The sequence below is a fragment of the Physeter macrocephalus genome, chromosome 10 (genome assembly GCF_002837175.3).
Source record: "Physeter macrocephalus isolate SW-GA chromosome 10, ASM283717v5, whole genome shotgun sequence".
Lineage (NCBI taxonomy): Eukaryota > Metazoa > Chordata > Mammalia > Artiodactyla > Physeteridae > Physeter > Physeter macrocephalus.
The window spans coordinates 83,671,796-83,693,484 of NC_041223.1; the positions used below are offsets into that span (position 1 = coordinate 83,671,796).

Consider the following 21,689-nt stretch of genomic DNA (forward strand, 5'->3'; position numbering starts at 1 on the left):
AAGGTGCGTAGGGAATGCAGCACAGACCCTAGAAAACTGCGCTGCCGTTGTCAGCAGCAGCCAGAGAAAGAGGCAGATGGTGGTCAGCACCCCATGCACCCTCGCTCCACCGCTGCCCCTGGGGGAGCTGCCCCGCTGCCCTCTAACTGCAGGGATTGGTTTCCCTGCTTCTGTCCTTTATGGAAGTGGAGTCACACCACAGGTACTCTTTTGTGTCTTGTTTCTCTCACTCATCAGTATTCATGTAAAGTTCATCCACACTGTTGGGTGTGGTCGTAGTGGACTGTTCCGGTGTGCTGCTCCACTGTGCTAGCAGTCCACAGCTCACCCATGTATGGTCCTGCTGACGGCTGCTTGAGCATTTCCAGCTTTGGTTTATTACGAGTACTGCTGTTTAGACACAGAAAACAAACCTCTGGTTACCAAAGGGGAAAGGTACGGGGGAAGGATAAATTAGGAGTTTGGTATTAACATGTACACACTACTATATATAAAATAAATAACCAACAAGGACCTACTGTAGAGCACAGGGAACTCTACTCAATACTCTGTAATGGCCTATAAGGGAAAAGAATCTGAAAAAGAATAGGTATATGTATATGTATAACAGAATCACTTTGCTGTACACCTGAAAGTAACACAACATTGTAAATCAACTATATTCCAATATTTTAAAAAAAAAAAAAGGGTAGTGCTCTTTAGACTCACAGATGGAGAGAACAACTTAGTGGTTACCAGTGGGGAGAGGGAGGGGCAAGATAGGGGGAGGGGATTAAGAGGTGCAAACTATTATGTATAAAATAAATAAGCTACAAAAATATATTGTACAACATGGGGATTACAGCCAATATTTTATAACTGTAAATGGAGTATAACCTTTAAAAATGGTGAATCACTTTATTGTATACCTGTAACTTATACTGTACACCAACTATACTTCAATAAGTAAACAAATAAGAAAATTCATATTAAGATTTTTAAAAAAGAGTAGTGCTGTTTTGAACATTATAGTACACATCTTTTGATGAGCTTATGTGAGCATATTTGTTGAGTATACATGCAGGAGTGTGTAGCTGTATCGTAGGGAATATATACTTCAGCTTTAATAGATACAGCCAGAGTTTTCCAAATTAGTTATGTCAATTTTTAGCTCTTTTTTCTGCACACATGTATTCAATGATATTGTCAGGAAAAGGAATATTATTAGGTCACTGTTTTCTTTATTGTAGGTTTCAAAATCATGAATGATGGTAAGACAGCAGGGGCATGACCTGTTTATATGAATTAGTCACACAAAATAGAATGTTTTGATTTATGAATTATAATAAAAATGTTCCTCTCAGGAGAGTGGTGTAAACACTTGGTCACTAGAGATGTTTGCAGACCTATTGCAAAGGAAGAGATTCACCAAATTCTCTATGGAAAGTAAGTTCAGGCAGCTTCTGAAATGGACAGTTCAGAGGGGTTCCAACAACCGTCACCCAGCAGTCAGCAAAGGGCCGTGGAGGGATCCTAAGACCAAGAGCCAGGCAACCTGAGGTGATGTCTCACCTCTGACAGCCTTGTGTTAACCTCTTAATTTATCTGAGCCTTTATTTTCTCTTCTACAGAATAAGGGCCATAAGGGTCTTAATCCACACTCTGTGGGGATTACATGAAAATACTTTGTATTTTATATATATATCAGGTATAATTATATGAAGTACACAGAGCTTGTGTTTCACATCGAAGAGCTATAAATGTGTTCTTAGACCCCAGCATTAAATCCTTACGTGCTTTCCGATCACATTCGTGAGAATACATTTCCCCACCTTGTTTTAGGCCTGCCTCTTATCTCCACCTTCATGGTTAGCCTTAGAAGTACAGGATGGTTCAACCGCAGGGGATTTCACTACATCATTAACCTGCCCTGGTGGTCGTCAGTTTACTAGTTAATTTACTAGTAAATTGCCTTATGGATTTTACTAGTAAGTTGCCTTATGGATTTCCAGGGTCCTTTGCCTCTATCTTACAAGTGGGGATTAAGGGCACGCAGTGGCTCCCAGGATGCACAGTCGGTCACACTCGGGGAGCTCACCTCCCACGTCTCTCCCTAACCAATCCCCAGACTCCTCTGTGTTATGCTTTGTGGTACTTCTGCTTCTGATGTGAGTTATTTTGAAAAGCAATCCTATGGATGTGGTGGAGTATATTTCACAGCCAGGCGAAAACACCCAAGCCTCTTCACCCTTCGGACGTTTATCAGGGCTGAACATGGCAAGGAAAAGATGCTTAATCTGTATTAATTTACTAATCTCCCTTTTCATTACATTCTCTCTCCTCTCTTTTGTTTTTCTTTCTTATGTCCCCGCGTATGCCGCGTGCAGTGCGTTTGGCGTAGTTATGCAGCCGACGAGAAATCTGTCTCCGTTGCAACCTGGAAGCCGCACCTGAAGGCCTTGCACACCTGCAGCCCCACCAAGTAGGTGTCAGTGCGACAGTCGGGGCTGTAGTCGCGTTTCCTTAAGTTTGTAAAGCAAACCACACACGCACACACACACACGCACGCACGCACAGGTGTCGATTCGGGGCTTGTCTTATTCTCTGTTGCTCTTTGAAATATTCAGAGCTGTTTGGTAACAACTCAGGTACAAAACTAAATGGATTCTGTATCATTCCTCTCCATCCACAGACTGGGTTTAAATATGAAAAGAATCTAAACTCTATAGAGATTTATTTTTACTATTTCATGCTTATTTTCTAATATCTCATTTCGTAAAGCCCACCAGAATTCCTAAGGTAAGTGCCTTGGTTCTTGAAAAACAATGACTGTTTAAAACTTCCCCCATCCCATGACCCCAGGCGGGGCTGCTTGGGGAGCATCACGTCTGCACATTTAAGTCCCTTAAGGTCATTTCTCCTCGGGATCCCCTTACAGGATGGGCCTTGAGCTTTCACTTGCAGATCAAACCAACATCAGCAGCGAAAGAAGAGAAGAGCTGGAGTACAGTGAGGTGATAGGACCACTCAGAGTACAACTTGGAATTAACATTCAAAATTTTAAAGAGATGTTACTTCCATTCGCATTTCATTGGCCGAAGCAGGTCACCCAGCCGTGCTTCAGCTGGGGGCGGGGGGGACCGGGAGGGAGGTGCAGCCCCTCTGTGCCTAGAGGGGAGGGGGCTGGAAAGGTCGTGCACAGGCCTGACGATTGCCGCAGCATCTTTAATTCCCAAACAATCCTTAGTCCCAGAAGCCTGGACTCCAGTTCAGCTCGCAGACTAAACCATAATCACCATTTAATGAAAGAAATCCTCGGTGAAACAAGAAAAGCAAGTAAGCCAGGGACGGCCCCCCGTGAGTCATCTGCTGGACTAGTAGTCGGTCCCCGGGTTGTGCAGAGTTCTCGGACAGCTCAGCTGACGTCGTGCCTTTGGGCACCTGCTGTTTCCTTTCAGAGCCCATCAAGGCCTTAGTCCCAGTGGCTTCACGGGATTGGAGGCAGCTGACTAGTGTAACTCAGAGAAACCTCTTCTTACCAAAGTGCAAGAGAACCAGCCGGGGAGGCCCTCACGGCCGGTTCTCCGGAGCCGCCGCCTCCAAGGAGGTCTGCGGGGCCATTGTGAACTCACGGGATCTGTCATTTTGCTTCCCTGCCCGGCCCTGGGCCTTGGCTTCCCATCCACAAGGCAAAGGACCAGAGCTGGCGAAGGTCACCTCTGACCCTATGGGACACACCTCCTAGAGGTCAGGGTCAAACCTGCGCCAGCACCTTCGACACAGATTCATTGACCCCAGGTTGTTAGAGCAGGTGCGGCCTAGTGTACATATGGATGAGAAGTTGCTTTGCATTTAGATCTTAAAATGTAGTGAAATTCCCTTTTTGAGAATTAGACTCTTTCTAAGGTGTAGTATTTTAAAACAAAAAGGGAATATAACTCTTGTGCCATCTGTTCCTTGAGGGTATGAATCAAAAACGGGAACTGCATGGAACTTGTACGTCTTGTCTTTATGAAGGTTGCTAGGTAATGTGTAAAAAGGCTAGCGGGGGAAAAAAAAAGAAAGTTCCCAAGTGACAGGAGCGCGTGGGCTATTATTTTATTATATGTGATTATTTGGCTTCCCACTTCGTGCAGTTTTTGGATTAAAAGTCATCCTGCAGCCTGGAAAAACTATTCAGTAATGAGTCAGATTCTCCCAGTGCATAAACTATTATTTTACTCCCATCATTCTCTCTTTTTTCTGTTGTTTTCCCTGTTTCTAGTGGGGACAGGGGTGGAGGAGCGTGTATGCGGACACCTGCCTCCATCCTGTCCCACCGTAGCCACCAGGCCCCAGCCCCACTCTCCTCTCCCTGCACCATCCTTAGCCTCTGGGTCTCGGCCTTGTTTACTGAGGAACGCGGCTCTTTGCCCAGAAGGACAAGCAGTGTCCCCGCACCTCTCCCTTCAGCCGTAGTTTACTGTTCCAAACTGCAGTGATTCTTAATCTTTGTTGTTCTTTGTTAAACGATTAAGAACATGGTGGTAATTATGGACTCTTTCCCAAGAAAGATATTCAACGCATAAAAAACCAAAACTCTGCCTCCAAATTATAATGTATTCACAAACTCCCTGAAGCCAAGTTCAGAACCTTTGCTCTGGAAGCGATCCCGCTTTAATCAAATGTGTAGGTTTGTGAGGAGAATAATTTACAGTGACTTAGAGGGTTCGTTTTACATTTATAACTAACTGGCTTAGCGAGTGCAGGGTGATACCGTAAGAGATAGACCACAACTTCTTCCTTACGTCGTGTATTTCCTGTAGCGCTCGGGGTTGAAGAACTTCTGCAGGGAAAGGTCGCTCGCGCATCTGTGCGTTCGTGCAGTCAGCGCGCATCGAGCACAGTCAGCGAGGAAGACTTTCCCTCTGCTCCCCTGGGTTCTTCTGTCTGGTCTAAGGGTTGAATTGACGTGAGACAGATTAGCAGGAGAAAATCAAACAAGAGTTAAACAACACGTATACGCAGGAGAGACCCAGGAAAACTGAGTAATCCCCCCAAATGGGCGAAAGCCTCTCGTTCACCACCATCTTCAGCTAAAGACAAAGGAGGAGGTTGCGGGTGCTTGCTTGGGACTCAGAGGGGAGAAGGGCAGTTCACACGGGGATGGGGAAGCGGGTGTTTCCTGGGCCAGAAGAGACAAGGGACAGGGTCCCTCCGATGGAGACACTGTCACCTCCAGGCCCTGCTGAGTCCCCACCACGCCTGGCCCGTATTCCTTACAGACCTCTCTGGTGACAGCCCTATTCGGGGGGAACAGGCACTTCATCTCAATTCTTTTAGGCAGTTAAGGGAGAGATAAGAAAAACTTGCTGAGACTTCTGTCTCTTAAAAAGAATCAGCCTGAATTTATCCTCATGCCAAAGAGACACACTTTGGGGTGCCAGATTTTGGGGGTGCCACATTCTGCTCCCCTACAGCACCGACTGTGTGCACAGCACTGTTCCAGGCACAGGGAATGCAGCAGTGGAGGAGAAAAACCAACAGAACCCCAGGCCTCAGGGAGTGTATATTCAAGAGATACTAGGAAGAGACAGTAAAAATAAATAAGCAAAATATATAATAGAATAGATGATGGTAAGTGCTAAAGAGAAAAGTAAAGTAGGGAAGGAATTGGAGGAGCATTCGGGGCTGAAATTTTAAACAGCTGGTTAGGGAAGAGATTGTATTATCAAAAGCAGCAGCAGCATCGATGACGTTATCAGTAAAAACACCAACCCGGGCTCTCGTCCCCCCAGTTTAGAGATACGGTGGGATGCGCTGACTCGGCATGCTCATCCCAGGGAGTGGGGTGGTGTGACGGCCGTGCGGGGTGGGAGAGGCCACGCTGCTCAGACCTGCTGGACACTCTCCCTTCTGGTCCAGTGCGTCTCTCACGTGCACGTTGGAGGTCTTAGCAGTTGCTATTTCCAAGTTTTGTTTTAACAACAGAAGGATTTAGAGAAGGAACTCACTTCTTGATTTTCATCTCAAAGGGAGTGAAGGCTATGGCAGGGGTGAAGCACAGGTAAATGTGCTATTCTGGGAAATGAGTCAGATCGTTTATGAAGCTTCAGGGAGTCATCAAGCTCCTAGGGTGCCACGTGGTACCTTAGGGTTAGAATTCAGAGGTTACCAGCTCCAGCGCCTTCAGTTTATTCATAAGAGCACCGAGACCCGCAAGAAAGCAAGACTCCTGCCCAAGGACACGGCGCATTTGCCAAGAGCAGGGACCCCATGCCGTGTTGCGTAGACCCGAACGTGCTAAAGTGGCCTATTAGACAGACCACCCAACACTGAGCTAGGTTGTCTGTGTGCCTGATGTCCTGCAAGGGCATTCATACTTGGTACAGCACAAAAACAAAATCTGCCCCAACAAGTGACGGAGACACGAGACCACGGTCACAGATGAACTAACCCAGATTGAGTCCGCCTGAACCACAGGGACTCCAGCTTCGGCACAACCCGCGCCGCCCTTCTGACGGTCTCTGCTGATGCTGCTTAGACCAGAACCACTTTGCCTAAACCATGGGTAACTTAGGCTGATGAAGAGTCTATAGTTTTTGGTCACGTGTGGGCGGTATTGGTGCTGTGCTATCTCGGGTCTGTCCCACCAAGAATATATGTCAAAAAGTTGGGTACATTTATGATAAAGTGTCTTGCTTGTATGGCTCTTCCTCGAAAAGGATTAATTAAGGTACTTCATTCCCCAGTCTCCAATTTGGTCATTATCAAGCGCTATAAATGTATTCACCATTTATCGTCATTTTTCTTCTGTCTGCACGCACCTGGAGGAAAGAACAAGGGGAAGCATCAAGCAGGTTTGTGACTTCTGCTCTGCTTCGTGTTTGTTGATAAATCTGATGCCTAACATGTTTTAAATGCGTATCGTGTGAGTAAAATCAGTCAACAAATACAAGGTGGTTAAAAGGGACTTTTCACAAGATTGCCTGCAAAGGTTGCTGTTTTATTGATTTTTTTTTTCCCCCTTGGGAGCATAAGTGTCTTTCCCTAACTCACTCACTGCTTTTTACAATCTGCAGGGCATGGGATGTTTGGGGTGAAAATAATAATTATGGTCTTTGGTTGTTCCTTGCTCCTGTTTTCCCAGACAGAAGTCTTACCCAAGTATTCAAATCCCATGAAGCAGGATAAGATATACTCCCCTTCACCAGGGTCCTTCTTTTAAAGTGAGAAACTGTATGGTTTGGGGAGGGGGTGGGAGTGAGGGACAAAATGCACACCGTGTCCAGGAGGTAAGAACACTCTCTGTGCAACATCTCGCGCTCATTCAGAGCTGAGGTCTACTCAGGTGATCTGATCCAAACGAGTAGTCCCCCTTCCTTTAGGAAGGAGATAATCCTCCTGGACACTTCACCAGATCAGCTACGCTGTATGGTCATTCTTTCGTGCCTTAGAAGGAAATGCTGTATCAGACTGAATAGCAGAAAACTAGACCCAGAGGGAAAAGGAGCTGAAAGAGAACATTTTAATCTGGGTTCCTGAGTGCCAGGGAAGGTCTGGGTTTGGGAGCAGAGCCCTGGAGGACAGAGCAGGCAGGTCCCAGCGCAGGTGGCGTAAGGGGGGACAGAGGCAGAACCAGCAGGGAGTCCCAGGCACCTGGAATTCCTCTCCACAGGGGACACAAGGCTTTTCCTGTCATTGCCACCCGTTCTAGTAATGAGGAAACACAGGCAACCCCTGCCCAGGGCTGGTCAGGGGTTGTTCCTTTAGCTCGGTACTGCTATACTAATGACACATTTATTCATGTCCTGAAATCAGTTTTGAGAGTTCTCTTGAGGTGATGAGTCTCTGGGTCATCCATTTCTGCACTATCTCAGTTAACACTTAAAACGCTTATGAACCGAAACATAAACGCATTCGTTCACGATGGGAGGCAGGCACGGTCGGACGCGGCCACTCCTCCACGGTAGGGAAAGCCTACACAGGGGGTGGTGCTAGAGACCCTCCTCTTATGTGGCAGATAGCAGAAGGCATGGGCTATTCCTGGGTGGTATTTCCAGAAAGTTTTAATAGCTTGAAGAGTTGCTCTTCTCCATTTTAGAGATATTTGCGCCCAAAGAGAGGTTCTGGGCATTAGACCCTGGAAGAGGCAGGCTGAATAGCCCTGACTCTCTGGTATTCCTTTGTGTAGACTCCATGCAAACCCCACCCTCCTTCTGTGTGCAAACTACTCAAAAAAGTTAAACAAAATAAATTATAGCCATTATAAGCTGTTTTAGTCTCTTTGGGGACATTTGAAGTTTTCCTTGTCTTGGGAGCTATCCCTTTACAGATTATCTCCAAGAGGAACCTATCAATTTACAGTTAATGTTAAAAAAAAAAAAAGAGGAACTATCTCCAAGTCCTAAGGGCAGAGACCCTCTTTGGCAGGGACTCCGCAGCTACCTGAGAATCAGGTCACCTGTCTCGGTTTCATCCTCCAAAGGGGACATTTGCAAATCATGTGGAGGTGTTTGCTTCAGCACAGCCTCCATGGCAGCGCTGAGTGAGGGGCCACCTCGGGCTGACAGTGGTGCTGCACTTCTTCCAAGGTCAGCAAAGCAGCACAGGCAGAAAACCCAGGTGGTCTAGCCGCCGCCCCTCGGTCCAAACACGAACCAAAACGACTACAACCAAATGTTTTACATGTCATGATATTAAAATCTATTCTGCGTGCTTGGGACTGAGGCTGTCAAAGATCACTCCCCTGTAGGCAGGTATACATGGAATATACATGGAATACACATGGAACCACTGAGCTGCGCTATTGACTCAGAGAATCACACACAGATTTCTGGCTTCTCTGTGGTCATTGGACATTTGGCAGAAATCACCACGAACACACCGTGTGTTCGTGCGCGGCACGCCTGCCTTACTTCACGCTTCACCCACACACACTCGGGTCTGCTGCCTTCCAGTTACACATCACGTCACCGCGTGTGAAGCTATGACAGGGCATGTGCTCAATAAATACCCCTTGGATGGAGTAATGAAATGCCCCTGACCTCCAGTACTTTATGCGAAGAGAGATAAAACACCAACAAAAGAGGTAAAGAGGAGGAATATAAAAAGAAAATGAAAAATTAAAAACATGTCAATAATCTGAAGGAAATAAGCTGCAGCCCCGCTTGAATATTACCTTCTCTTCCTCCTGCTGTGGCCCTGAAATGAACAAGACTGCCTAATGGATGCAGTATATTGTAACAACAAGTTATAACAACATCTCAGAAAATAACAAAGTTGCCCTCACCCCAGCGAATCCGCTCAAAGGAGATGCATCCTAATGAGAATTCCCCCTTGGAAGAAGCAGCTCTGGGTCCAGAATATTGCCGGTGGGCGCTGGACCCAAGTTCAGACGGACTGACCAGCCAGTCCAAGTGCAGAGCCTTTACTGCTTAGGCCAAGGCTGTATTGATGTGATTCAGATGGACCAGCGTAGATGCACTGCAGCCAACTCTGTTCTCCTCCAGAGCCTGGAATACTTCCTCTGGGGGGCAGGTTTCTTTGTTCTGAGAGCTGGGAGGGACCCAGATGTAGAAGAGTCTAATACAGCGGCCAGCGCCCCTCCAGTGCCCGACACTGGCACCCTCCAACTGAGGGGCCAGGACTGTAGATCAGGCCTCTCTCTGCAGGATGGAGTGGGCACCACACACGCTCACGTACTCCCCTGGGGAACTGGGTTCCCTGCTTCGGGACTTTTCTTGTTAGATTTTTGTCTTTCTACACTGAGGTTAGGATATGTTTTCTAAAAATTCATGTACAGCATCTCGGGATAAGGAAAGACACCCAGCCCCAACATCGTTACATGTTGTTTGTGACAGATCCAAAATTTTTCTTTAAAAATACAACTCGTCAGGGAATTCCCTGGCGGTCCAGTGGTTAGGACTTCCACTGCAGGGGCACGGGTTCAATCCCTGGTCATGAAGCTAAGATCCCGAATGCCACACAGTGTGGCCGAAAACGAAAAAAGAAAAAAAATACAACTCGTCAGTCTCCAAAAGAGCTTTTTCATCTAGCTCAGCTGAACAGGAGTGAACATGGGTACAGGGTCAGGTGTGAATCCCCGTTCATCTCAGCTGAGCCTGCTTTGTTCCTCAGCTGAAGCCATAAACACAGCTTCTTGGGCATCATTTCATCATTCACTTGTTTCCCTGTCTTCCCACTAAAACAGTTCTAATCTCATATGTGGTGGTAAATGGTGTCTATTGATTTTATTTTAATTAATCATCCCATTAAGTAATTTTTCCAACTCATTTTTTTAAGCTAGACTGTTCTCTGTTTGGGAATAAATTGTCACTTTCTGAGAAGAGAATCTACCTATAAACCCATCCAGCTGGATTCACCTGGTATCCTCACCTTTTTCTCTTCCTCCTTGACAAGGTTGATTAGGTTGTCAGTCATCACGATGGTACAAGAAAGCTTTTACTTCTTCCTACCTGTTAAGCTTTTATTGCTACAGATATAGATCATACATCAGAGATTTGGGGATTACCTGTAAATCTCATTGCCTCTGCTTTACTCTGTCTCCTTAATCAGCACTTGGTGGCTCTATGCCTGCTTTGTAGTTAAACTGCCTTAACGCTCTTTATGAGGCATTAAGAGAACCCTGCTGGACTTCCTAGTAGTCTCTCTCTGAAGTTGCTTTAACAGGTAGTTGTGAGACTGTTATAAAGATGGGTGTCTTAAAAGTTACAGCATAAGTGATACTCTTTTATTACATTTCATCCTGTGCTGTGATCCACCAGGTGCTTTGCCGGAACTGCTCCTGCGTGCTTGCCTTTATTCGGTTCTGAGAAGTGTGACTCTTGGGAGAGAATCTAGAACACTGATAGAAAACATTGTGCACTCATATTTCTTCTGAATTTATTTTCCACTGTTTACCTTTTCTTTCTTCTGTGTACAGTGAATGATCTACATGTGTGGTTAAACTAAACTCAGTAAGACAAGACCCTTTTTCTTTTTTCAGTGTAGTCAACTTGTATCCTTATTGGCAAAAGGCTAGGTTGTTTCAAAAACATTTTTTTTAAAATGGTCTCTCCTTCTGTTCACCTTTATTGATAGAGGGAAAGGATTTAGTCTTTTAAAAACACATAGTAAGACTTAATACAAGAAAAATGCTTTTTTTCTTATATTCCACCTGGAATATTTTCTTCTGTCTTTCGGCACATGCGTTCTATCTTACAACTGGTTATGTATATTAACTACAACTGCAGGCTTCATACATATCAAGAATCTTTTTAATTTCAAAGCAATTAATGTTATTTATTTCATTGATTCCTATAAGTATTTATCTTTAAAAGTTCTGGAATATTTTACTCCTCCATCATTTATACTATGTTGCATTGTTATTTATTACAAAGGTTGCTATATCCTAAAATATTTATATTCTTATTTTTGTGTGAAACAGATGCTAAGACATAGACTACCATCGTTTGGAATACCTATGTCAAATCTAATTATTTCTGCTAAACCATTAAGAGCACTGGATCTGTTTCGAGCAGCACAATTAAATTACACAGTTTGTCCTTAGTGTTTAACTAGTCCTTGTACTAACATATGAAAAACAATGAAGCCAAATGGCTTTGTTTTTCAAGAAAGACCACAAACCCCTGAGCACTTTCCTGGTGGTGACCACCTAGTAACTGCTGCTGTGTCTCCTCACTCCTAGTAAGGTCTGTAGTCATAAGCAGAAGCTCTTCAGAATACACACCTCATGGAAGCAGAGGTACCAGCATCCCGGCTACTGACATGAGATCTGAGAATGCCAACTAACCTCAGGTGCATGACCAGGTTACTCCGCCATCCTCCTGAGCCCTGCTCAGACTCACTCTTCTAAGGACTCTTGAATGAGGTTTCCCACCCGCTCGTAATTCCCCTGCTGCCTGTTGCCTGCTTGGACCCTCTCTGCCCTGAGGACAAACAGGCAGGTCCGCGCAGCGCCTCCTGGTGGTGGGACGGTGCTGAGCTGTGCACCCACTGGGTTGTCCTGGTTCCATAGCCATATTGTGCCAGAGGCGAGAATTTGTAGGATGCTAGTCCTGTGAAGGGCTAAAGCCCTAATTAAACGTACCAGTAACTCCAGGGTTCTGAGTCCGAGAGGATTCCCATGGGGATGCCATGACGCCACCCAGTCCCTGGCAGGGATCATCCCGTGGCCGGCTGCTTCCCGGCCATTTGAACTTGACAGGGGGCTGCACACCATCAATGACCACAGCAACCTTTTGGTCACTTTCTCCAAAGAGAGACCTCCTTGTTGTCTCTTGGGGATAATCTTTGGCAGTCTACCTAAAAACACTGTTACATGAACCTTCCTCAAAAATCATGTTCATAGGTATCACAGAAAAAAGCCAAAAAATAATGAAAACTTCAGTGGACTAGTGAAGAGTCTATATTTTTAATCAGTGTGTGTTTTCAGTAACAGCCACCTTATCCGTTTAATAGTCATCTAATCAGGATACGCTGTTGATTTCCAAAGGGGAAGTGAACTAGAAAAATAAATGAAAGTGACTTTTTTGTAGGAGGACACAAGAACAGATCTTTGCCTTGGAAAAGAAAATTTTGCTTGGCTAAAAAGTTCTGGATTAGGATGTTATTCTTAACTGCCATACAATTATGTCAGAACAAAGACTGAAAACATTACATCTTTTTTTTTTCTAATTTAGTGTGTAATATGTTGAGTTCACTTTAAAATAGTTCTAGAGAATTTTTTTAACATTAGACATTGGCAAACATTCATGTACTTCAGAAGGACAAAAGGGGAAGAGGCACCTGGAACTCATTTATATCAACTTAAGTGCCTTAAATAGTACTAATATTCAGAAAATAATATTATTTCCACTTTCCATTAATTCTTAAAGACAATATTAAATGTTTTATAGGGGCAATTTTTAAAAATATTCTTATAGGAGCAATTGTTTTTAAATATTTTGTTACTGTAAATAAACCATGGTGGATTTAATGCTGATACCTATTTTAGATTTTTTTTTTAGCAATTAAAATTTTTTAAAAAGAGAAAACTAAATTTCATATTAAATGGTTTTATGATGTTTTTATCAGTTTCCTCTTCATTCAGTTGGCAAAGGAAAGAGAGATATCTTGAAAGCTTGAGAAATAATTTGATATTAACTAAACCCAACTTTCTATAGTAATTAGCATCTGTTAGTTCCAGAAAAGGTAATGGATTAGATAAAGTATAGTGAGAACACTTGTAATGGCAGCTCTGTTGACGAGCCATTCGTTAATCTAAATAAAGGTGCAGTGGTGTGTTCCTGAACCAGATCATCATAAATTTAAATGTTGGAACAGATTGGCCGAAACTGAAAAGAGGTTTGAAGTTTTTACTATTAAAAAAACAAGCTTGAAAAGAGTAGACACTTTGAGCACTATCCCTTTGAGGATTTGTTTAGATATTGTGAGTTTTGGATAACATGGAGAACCTAGCCTGGGAATAAGAAGATGCAGCATTACAATGTTATTATTGCTATTGATGAATGAATCCACCATGTAATCACACATTGGTCAAGTACAGAGAAAGCCTTGCCTGATGGGATTGTCTTAAGAGCCCTGAACCGCCGACTCCCGTTTCAACCCGCCTGCCTGCTCTCTGCATGTGCCTTCAGTCCGGCCGCCCAGCTGTGTCTGCCCTTCAGATCGGAGCTGTCAGCTGCATGGCCAGAGGGTTTATCATTACCAGGACCTGCTGACCAGCACAGTTTATTGTTTGATGTGTTTTCACGTAAACACACACACAACGTGGTGTCTTTTTAGAACATCATTTGTTAAGCAACTAGGCATGGAAGAGTCAATGTTACTGTTCTTGTTACCTACACAGCACAGATCCACTAAACACATCTGCTGTTTGCACACTGCAGTTGGGGACAGTGGACGTGACAGAAAGTGGAAAAGAAAGGGCCTCCACTTGGTCTCGGATAATCCGTATCTGTGATAACGCTGCCTCCATGTCCCACAAAGGCTGCAGCCAGACTGTGGGCCTCAGACCCTTCCTGTCCACTGCTTCAGGCCTGGAGAATCCTGGGCCCCTCACTCCATAACAGCATCACTTTTTTTTGGCATAAAAATAGAAATGCATTTTAAAAAATTTTTATTGGAGTATAGTTGATTTACGATGTTGTGTTAGTTTCGGGTGTACAGCAAAGTGAATCAGTTATACATATGCATATATCCACTCTTTTATCCAGATTCTTTTCCGATATAGGTTATTACAGAGTATTGAGTAGAGTTCCCTGTGCTATACAGTAGGTTCTTATTAGCTATCTATTTCATATATAGTGTTGGGGTCCGAGCACGGGTTGGAAAAAGAATTTCCAGACATGAGGTATTTTAGAAGAGAGTGAGTTTATTGAGAACAAAGAGCAGAGATGGTGAGGGGCGCTGAGAACCCAGCGGGCCCACTTCCTGATAGACCAGGGAGAGCCGACCCCCTTTGTGGGCTAGTAGCCAACTTTTATAGCCTCAAGACAAAACTCCTGCTGGCAGGATGGCACTAGGTGATTGGTCAGGATGCTTCAAGGTTACTACATGGTGAATATTTTGCCTAATATGGAGTCGGGGGGCTGTCCGGTTTAGATTAGGAGAGACCATGGCAACAGTTGCTATGGGGGCTCGGTTAATTCCGGAGTTTTTGTCCTGTGTCCTTGATGTAGGGCTCTACATTCTCCCATCTTTTTATTTATGGGCCAAATCTTTGGCCCCTTAACACCCTGCTCATGAGTACCTATCTGCCTATCCTCATCTCGGGCCATAGTAACCCAGGTTACTGGGGAAAGGGGCGATGACCATTCCTAGCTTCTTCCTGCTGGACGGGGCATCGTGGGGCCTTGAGGCCCAGTGCTCCCCGCTCTCTGTCAGGGTGTATTTACGGAGGGAGATGCGAGACCGTGGAATGGTAAGGTGGCTTGTTCCAACATAGTCCTTGTGCCGACCCCCTGGTATCCTTGTTGTAGCACCATTTGGAATTGAATCTTTTGAACCTGTCGGGAGGCGAACTTCAATAATGTGTGAATAATGCAGGGGCCAAGCAACAAAACAAAGGCTATCAGGATTAATGGTCCCAACAAGGGCAATAGCCATGTCCATATCTGGATCCCCAGAGAGGAGAGGAGGCTGGAAAGCCAGCTGGGGCCCTGTCCTGCTCTCTCTTTTAAATCTTCTATTAATTTGATGTTTTTCTTTAGAATCTGAAGGTCTTCTTCAGCCTGGCCGGAGGTATTACTATAGAAGCAGCCTGTCTCGTTTAGTAGGGCACAGACACCCCCTGCCTCAGCTGTTATGACACTAAGGGCCCTCCTGTTTTGTAAAACCACCTCCGCCAGAGGGCCTAGGGCTGACTGCTGTTCCTCAGTACCGCAGCCTTCCAAGGTTCCTGGACCATGATGGTGAGATGGAGAACGCTCCTCTCTAAGAGGGAAACGCCTGCAAACCAGGAGAGCCCTCTAAAGATGCCACGTATTATTTCGGGCTGATCAAGAATTGGGTTATCGTAAGCAGTCTCCCCCCCCACCGCCAATCCACGGCTCGTTTTTGTCTCTCTGGGACAGGTCTTAAGGCCTCCTCGAGGAAGGACCCAAGTTGGGAATGCCTGCTGAGGCAGCTAAATCCTTTGTAGTCGTAATGGTCACCTCTGGGACCGCAGCAGTAATTGTGCAGGGGCGCCTCCAAAGTGTGGGAAGATCCAGATAGACCCCGTTACCGCATAGAGATGAAAATCCAGCGCCCCTCAAGGATACCCCCGTGTGGGTCCCCAGAGCCAGGCCCTGACCTTTTGGGAGTTTTCCTCTGGAAGTAGACTGGGGTCCCACGGCCTAGGATTGGGACCATGGGAAGGCCAGACTCCGAGGAAGTAGTCATCTACACATAAAGGGCAGAATCCGGGCTCTGACTGATGATTAGTGTAACAGGGGCATTGGCATAACAAATTTCTGAATGTTAGTTGAATTATGTTATATTTTGGAGGAGAATCTTGTCAGGAGGTTAAACTAAGTCAGCGTCCGGTGCTCACAGCAATCCCCATGTATTTAGTGCCCAGGGCCAAGCTATTTATGGGGATATGGTCTTCATTAATATATTTCTTAGTCACATTTTTCCTTGAATTTCCCCAACACAAAGTGAAATTACCTTCATGTAATACGTCATATTCATCCTCCTCTGACCAGGGACCCCACTCCAGGCTAGTCTGATTAAAATTGAGGGTATAGTTACAAAGAAAGCCATTTAGCCAGCCCAAAACGGGTCCCCATCCATCCAGCTTGCAGACAGTCCTTTAAATTATGTCTTTTCCAGTCTGCATAATCCCCTGATTGTAGGTCTGGGGCATCTGATCTTCATCTGAAAATAGATTACTGAGATAAGCTTTAGAAACAAACTTAGAGTGTCCTTTAATAATTCAATTAAACTTTTTAGCAATGTAACATAACAGCAAGGAACTATCTGGGAAGTGAGTCTCGGTAACACAGATCTTAATTAACAAAACTAGAATTTAATATTCAGTGAAACGTAATTTTTTTTTCTCATTGTGAGGGCATTGACCCTGCAACCAGGGAAGGAAGGCTTTATCCCATCAAATGAAAAAACGAGGTTTGTCAGGGAGCTGGAAAAAGACAAGCAGCCGTCTCGGATTTTCCATAGCCCTGACTGATTGACAGTTATTGTTTACCCATTTTAAATTCCCTGATTTAGGAGTAGACTGCTGCCATGTTTTAAGGACATCAGGATGGCAAAAGTCTGGCAATGAGGGGTTAATTTTTGTAGAAGCAGAATGAACTTTATGTGTGCCATGATCTTCATAGATCATTGTGAAATAATATTTATTTACTTTACCAAAGTAACAAAAGATTTTTAAAGTAAATGCAGATTGCTTAAAGGCAAAGAAATTTACATAGTCTGTTATTAAAAGCAACATTCCAAGAAAACTTTGTTCTCTTAACAGAGAGAGAACTATATTTCAGCCTGGTCTCACTAAACTTGGCCTGATGATTTATATAACTGTCATTGATCATATAGGCTTTCTGCATGCAGAAATTTTTATAAGGAGTCTCAGACTGAACTTTTAAAAGACCTCTCAGGGCTAGGAAATTCACACCAAGGGCCTGTCACAGATTGCGCTTACTAGATCTAGGTAACTTCCTCCCTTTTCAGGATTCCCAAAATACCTTGAGACTTCTGTACCTGTTAGTGAGGTAGCCTTCCTAATTTATCTGATAAAGCTGCTGGGAACCTAAGAGTTTCCCGTCTCTGGAGAGAGCAAGACAGAGGCAAGAGGTAAATGTTTCAATTTTGCTTACAAAGGTATAATTTACCAAATTACTGTAAGCCAGAATTAGTTTGAGGGGAAGGTTTTCCTTACACCTGGAAAACACAGATTCAAACCAGTAATTTTCCAGATAGAATGCAAATTTCTATAATTATAGAAAATTATAACCATATTTACCAGTTCATTCAGTTCTTGCTAATTAATCCTTTTTGTTAACAGCTTTATGAAGCCATCTGGTTTTTCATTAGAATTCTTCAATTTCTTACCGAGTTTGGCATTATAGTCTGAAAGTCAGAAACTTGTATTTATCCAAAAGTCCTTTTTATAAATCTTCTTGAAGAGGAAGCATTTTTGCAAAGGCATTAGAGTGAAACTGTAAGTGTCTATAATGACAAAAGACTTATGAAGGCATGGTAAGAAGGCACATTTAAAATCTGATCACAATAAAATTGACAAAGTAACTTGGTTACTGTTGTGGAACACAGCACTTAAGGAAGCAATAGTTATTTACTTAGCTAAGGTAACAATAAAAGATTTCAAAGGCAAATACAGAACAGATCACTTAAGAGGTAAAGAAATTTAAAATCTGTTAGCAGAGGCAGTTGAACATTTTAAGAAAACTTGTCCTCTTAACAGAAAGAAAAGCCAAATTCAAGTTTTGCACCAGCTTACTTTTAAAATTCATTTACTTAATTAAATTCATTATAAACTTAGTCAGTCCTGACCATGCATAAAACTCTTTCCTCGGGCCACTCTTCACGAAACTTTTTATCACTTTATGTATCTCTCACTTTATTTTTCCATTCAGGAGGAGTCAACTCTAAATTAGACCTACTTCCTTTTTTCTTAATAAAATGTAATTCCATTCCTCATACCTTTTTTTACTAAAAACATACATCCTACTTTCCTTAAGCAACCATGAACTGTCCTTTATATCAGCACTCTGTAGATTGGTAAACGTACATCCAAATAATTTTTGAAGAATGTGCTTTCTTATAGAAAATGTCTCAGTGTGGCACATTAAAAAACACATTTTTCAATAGTTCCAAACCTTTTGTTTCTCTGTAAAAGGAAGCCAATGTTCAGTAATTAATGTTTCAGTATCTTATTTTACTTGGAAATGGCCTAGTTATTTAATAAACTTCCATCCTTTCACTTAATTTAGCACAACTTTAAATGTTTTAAGTTGTCAAATATCTGGAGAGATTATTCTTAAGTAGACATTCCTAAAACATAATTATTCCTAAAAGGTTCACCCAAAGCTCTTATCTCATTTGTATTTTCTTAAAAGTTTCTTCACATTGAGTTATTTTCATTGCTGACAAATTTACAACAGATATAATAAGATCTTATTTAGTTTATATTAAACCTAGGCACAATGAAAGTATTATACTTAATGTTGATGGCTCGAGACATGTCTATATTAATTAGATCAACAAACGTAAACATTAACACCAGGTATTAATTTAATATTGAATATTTCCCAGTTCATGTGAGCCTGAAATTTACTTAGCTTGATTTTTCTTGTTTTAGAATTGTTTTATTTGTAAGTGCTTACTTTTCTTTTAAGCCAATTAAATAGAGCTCATTTACAAATTAACCTCAGCAATATTATCCAAAGACAAAGACACATACTGAGACATACACTATATATCCAGACAGTCAGAGATCTCATAGTTTCCACTTGAGATTTAAAATGTCTCTTTGCCTCTTTTTTTATTTTCCCTTGGCTTGAAGTTCTAATTAACCCAAGGCTGAAGTCTCAGGCAAAGTGGGCTGTGTTTGCAGCTCAAGGACATGATAAGAGTTAACTTCAGACTTTTTCCTAGGCATATTTTTGTTCTCTCAGGGTCAGGATTCTGAAAAAACTATTTCAACAGACTAGCTTTTCTAATTGCACGTGCAAAAAGAAACCCCTTTTGCAATCTCAAAAAAATTTTATTTTAACCAGTTTTCTCCAGAGTCTAAAGAATATTGTGGCCAGCTTGACTGAAGGAACCTAACTTGTTTTGAATTTGGGAAACGTCAGACGCGGGAAAGGGAACATGGGCTCTAATAGTGCCCATGTCTCCATTTGCTGCTTCCTGGTGTAGGGCAGTCCTCAATCTTGTGTGGGGAGGGGAGGGGGGCTTTTGCCCTGATGAGGGGGTGGCTGATGGGGAGCTGTGGGTTGAGATGGGGTCGAGGGCTGAAGCAGGGGGTTCATGGGGCGGGGGACAGGAGAGGTCGAGTAGAGGGTCGCCTAGGACATCTGATGGAGAGGCAGACAGAGGAGGCCGGGGGGATAAGGTGGCAACAGAACGACACATGCGGCGTGAGTCCCTCAGCTCCGGATTCTGACTAAGGGCCATAAAGGTCTGGACGTAAGGAACCTCTGAGTCCTTTCCTTGTTTCCGGCAAAAGAGATCAAGTTGGAGGATCGTGTTATAATTTAGTGTGCCATTGACAGGCCATTGTTCTCGGTCCCCCAGTTTATACTGGGGCCAAGCCGTGTTACAAAAGAAAATGAGCCTCTTCTTTTGGAGATTTTCAGGGTCAAATTTTTTCCAGTTCCTGAGGATACAGCCGAGGGGTGAGTCTGAGGGAGGCTCCCTAGACGTCTCCGAGCCCATCCTTAGCCTGTACGCCGTAGAATGGGGGTCCTGAGAGTCACCGGCTGACAGAGAGGCATCCCCTTTGTCCCGGTGACCTCTCCGTGCGACTAAGGCACAAAATGGGCCGACCGTGCCGGCAACCGCATCCAACCGTGAGAGGTGACCCTGAGCGTGCGACTAAGGCACCATGCACCTCGGGCAGGGAAGAAAGGAGAGAGATGCCCGGGACCCACCGGGCGACTCCCCTTTTGGCGATGCCCTGAAACGTGAAAGGCACTCCTGGGACGGCTCAGAGGCAACGCCTAGGCCCCTGTACGTCAACCCGGACCGAGGAAAAGGTGAAAGTAACAGAGAAGAGAGGCTGAGGAATCGGCCTCGTGGTCCAGCCGGGAAGGCGGCGGCCAGGGGAGGGGCTCAGAGTTCTGCTTGAACCAATACGCGCTTCACGGGGCATGGAAGTCGTCTTGCTGGGGGCAGACGCTCTAGCAGCCTGGTCTGTTCCGTGACCCCCTTCTCCTTTCAGGGGAGTCTTCAAGCGGCAGGCGCCCTGATGGCTTTTAAATGCCTGACCTGTGCCAGCATAATACCAGTCGGCCTAGTCCGCAGTCGGAAGGAAGACAGAGGGACCCTCACCCTTTCTGGGCGGCAGTTACCGGGGCAAAGCGAGCCGTGGAGCCTTCGGAACACACCAGGGTGTGGCCCTGGCCAGAGTTCCTCTGTTGCTTCCACGGCAGCTTGCCTGTTCACAGAGGGTCCCAAGGAATGAGGAGAGGAGGCCGGGGAGGAGATCCCCCCGGAGATGTCCCCGTACGGGCCACCAGAATGTCGTGGTCCGAGCGCGGGTTGGAAGAAGAATTTCCAGACCTGAAGTATTTTAGAAAAGAGTGAGTTTATTGAGAACAAAGAGCAGAGATGGTGAGGGGCGCTGCGAATCCAGCGGGCCCACATCCTGATAGACCAGGTAGAGCCGACCCCCTTTGTGGGCTAGTAGCCAACTTTTATAGCCTCAAGACAAAGAAAATTCCTGCTGGCAGGATGGCATTAGGTGATTGGTCAGGAGGATACAAGGTTACTACATGGTGATTATTTTGCCTAATATGGAGTCGGGGGGCTGTCCAGTTTAGATTAGGAGAGACCGTGGCAACAGTTGTTATGGGGGCTCGGTTAATTCTGGAGTTTTTGTCCTGTGTCCTTGATGTAGGGTGTCCTTGATGTAGGGCTCCACATATAGTGGTCTATGTATGTTAATATCCCAATTTATCCCTCCCCCCCATGGCATCACTTTCTAATGAATAGCACAGTAGTTTATAAATGAACAAGAACACAAACAAAATGGGTCCACAAAGCTTCATACAGTTCATCTGATGCCCACAAAAGTCCCTCAGCTATGTTACTCTTTTTATCTCCAAGTTAGAGGCGAGGGCTACAAACCCAGGTCTCTGATTGCAGCCTGCCCTTCCCGGCCCTTCACACCCCACCCGTGCTCAGGAGGGCCCGGAGGTGCACTCTGGGTTTTGCTGCCTTGTTAACACTTCCTTTATCAACCGACCTCAGTTCAGGCCTAGCTGGCGTCTGAGGACTGAACATGAACAAATAATTTACCAAGAGCTGCCACAGCAAATCAATAACCTGTCGAATATCAGGAAACTGTTGGTGAACACAGCATCTCATTCCATCAATCAGTCATCTCATTCATTATAAGCTGTGTTCGTTCTACCTTGTGTGGTTTTTGTCTCACCGGAATGAACATGGTGTATCGTGTTGTATGTTTAATATTGTCTGCAGTGCCACCAGCCGCTCTGAGACTGCATGGATCTGGAAATCGT

General features: G+C 44.4%; 1 protein-coding gene across 3 annotated transcripts in view; it reads left to right on the forward strand.

Moving 5' to 3' along the window:
• The window catches only part of KCNQ5 (potassium voltage-gated channel subfamily Q member 5), a 616,346-nt gene that overhangs the window by 502,467 nt on the left and 92,190 nt on the right, over positions 1-21,689 (forward strand). The window contains exons 8-10 of one of the 3 annotated variants that reach the window (XM_028494701.2): positions 2,367-2,461; positions 6,792-6,818; positions 11,669-11,725. In XM_028494701.2, the coding sequence (XP_028350502.1) occupies positions 2,367-2,461; positions 6,792-6,818; positions 11,669-11,725 (179 nt within the window). The remainder of the gene's footprint in view (positions 1-2,366; positions 2,462-6,791; positions 6,819-11,668; positions 11,726-21,689) is intronic. The other 2 variants (XM_028494702.2, XM_028494703.2) reach the window with 2 other exon arrangements.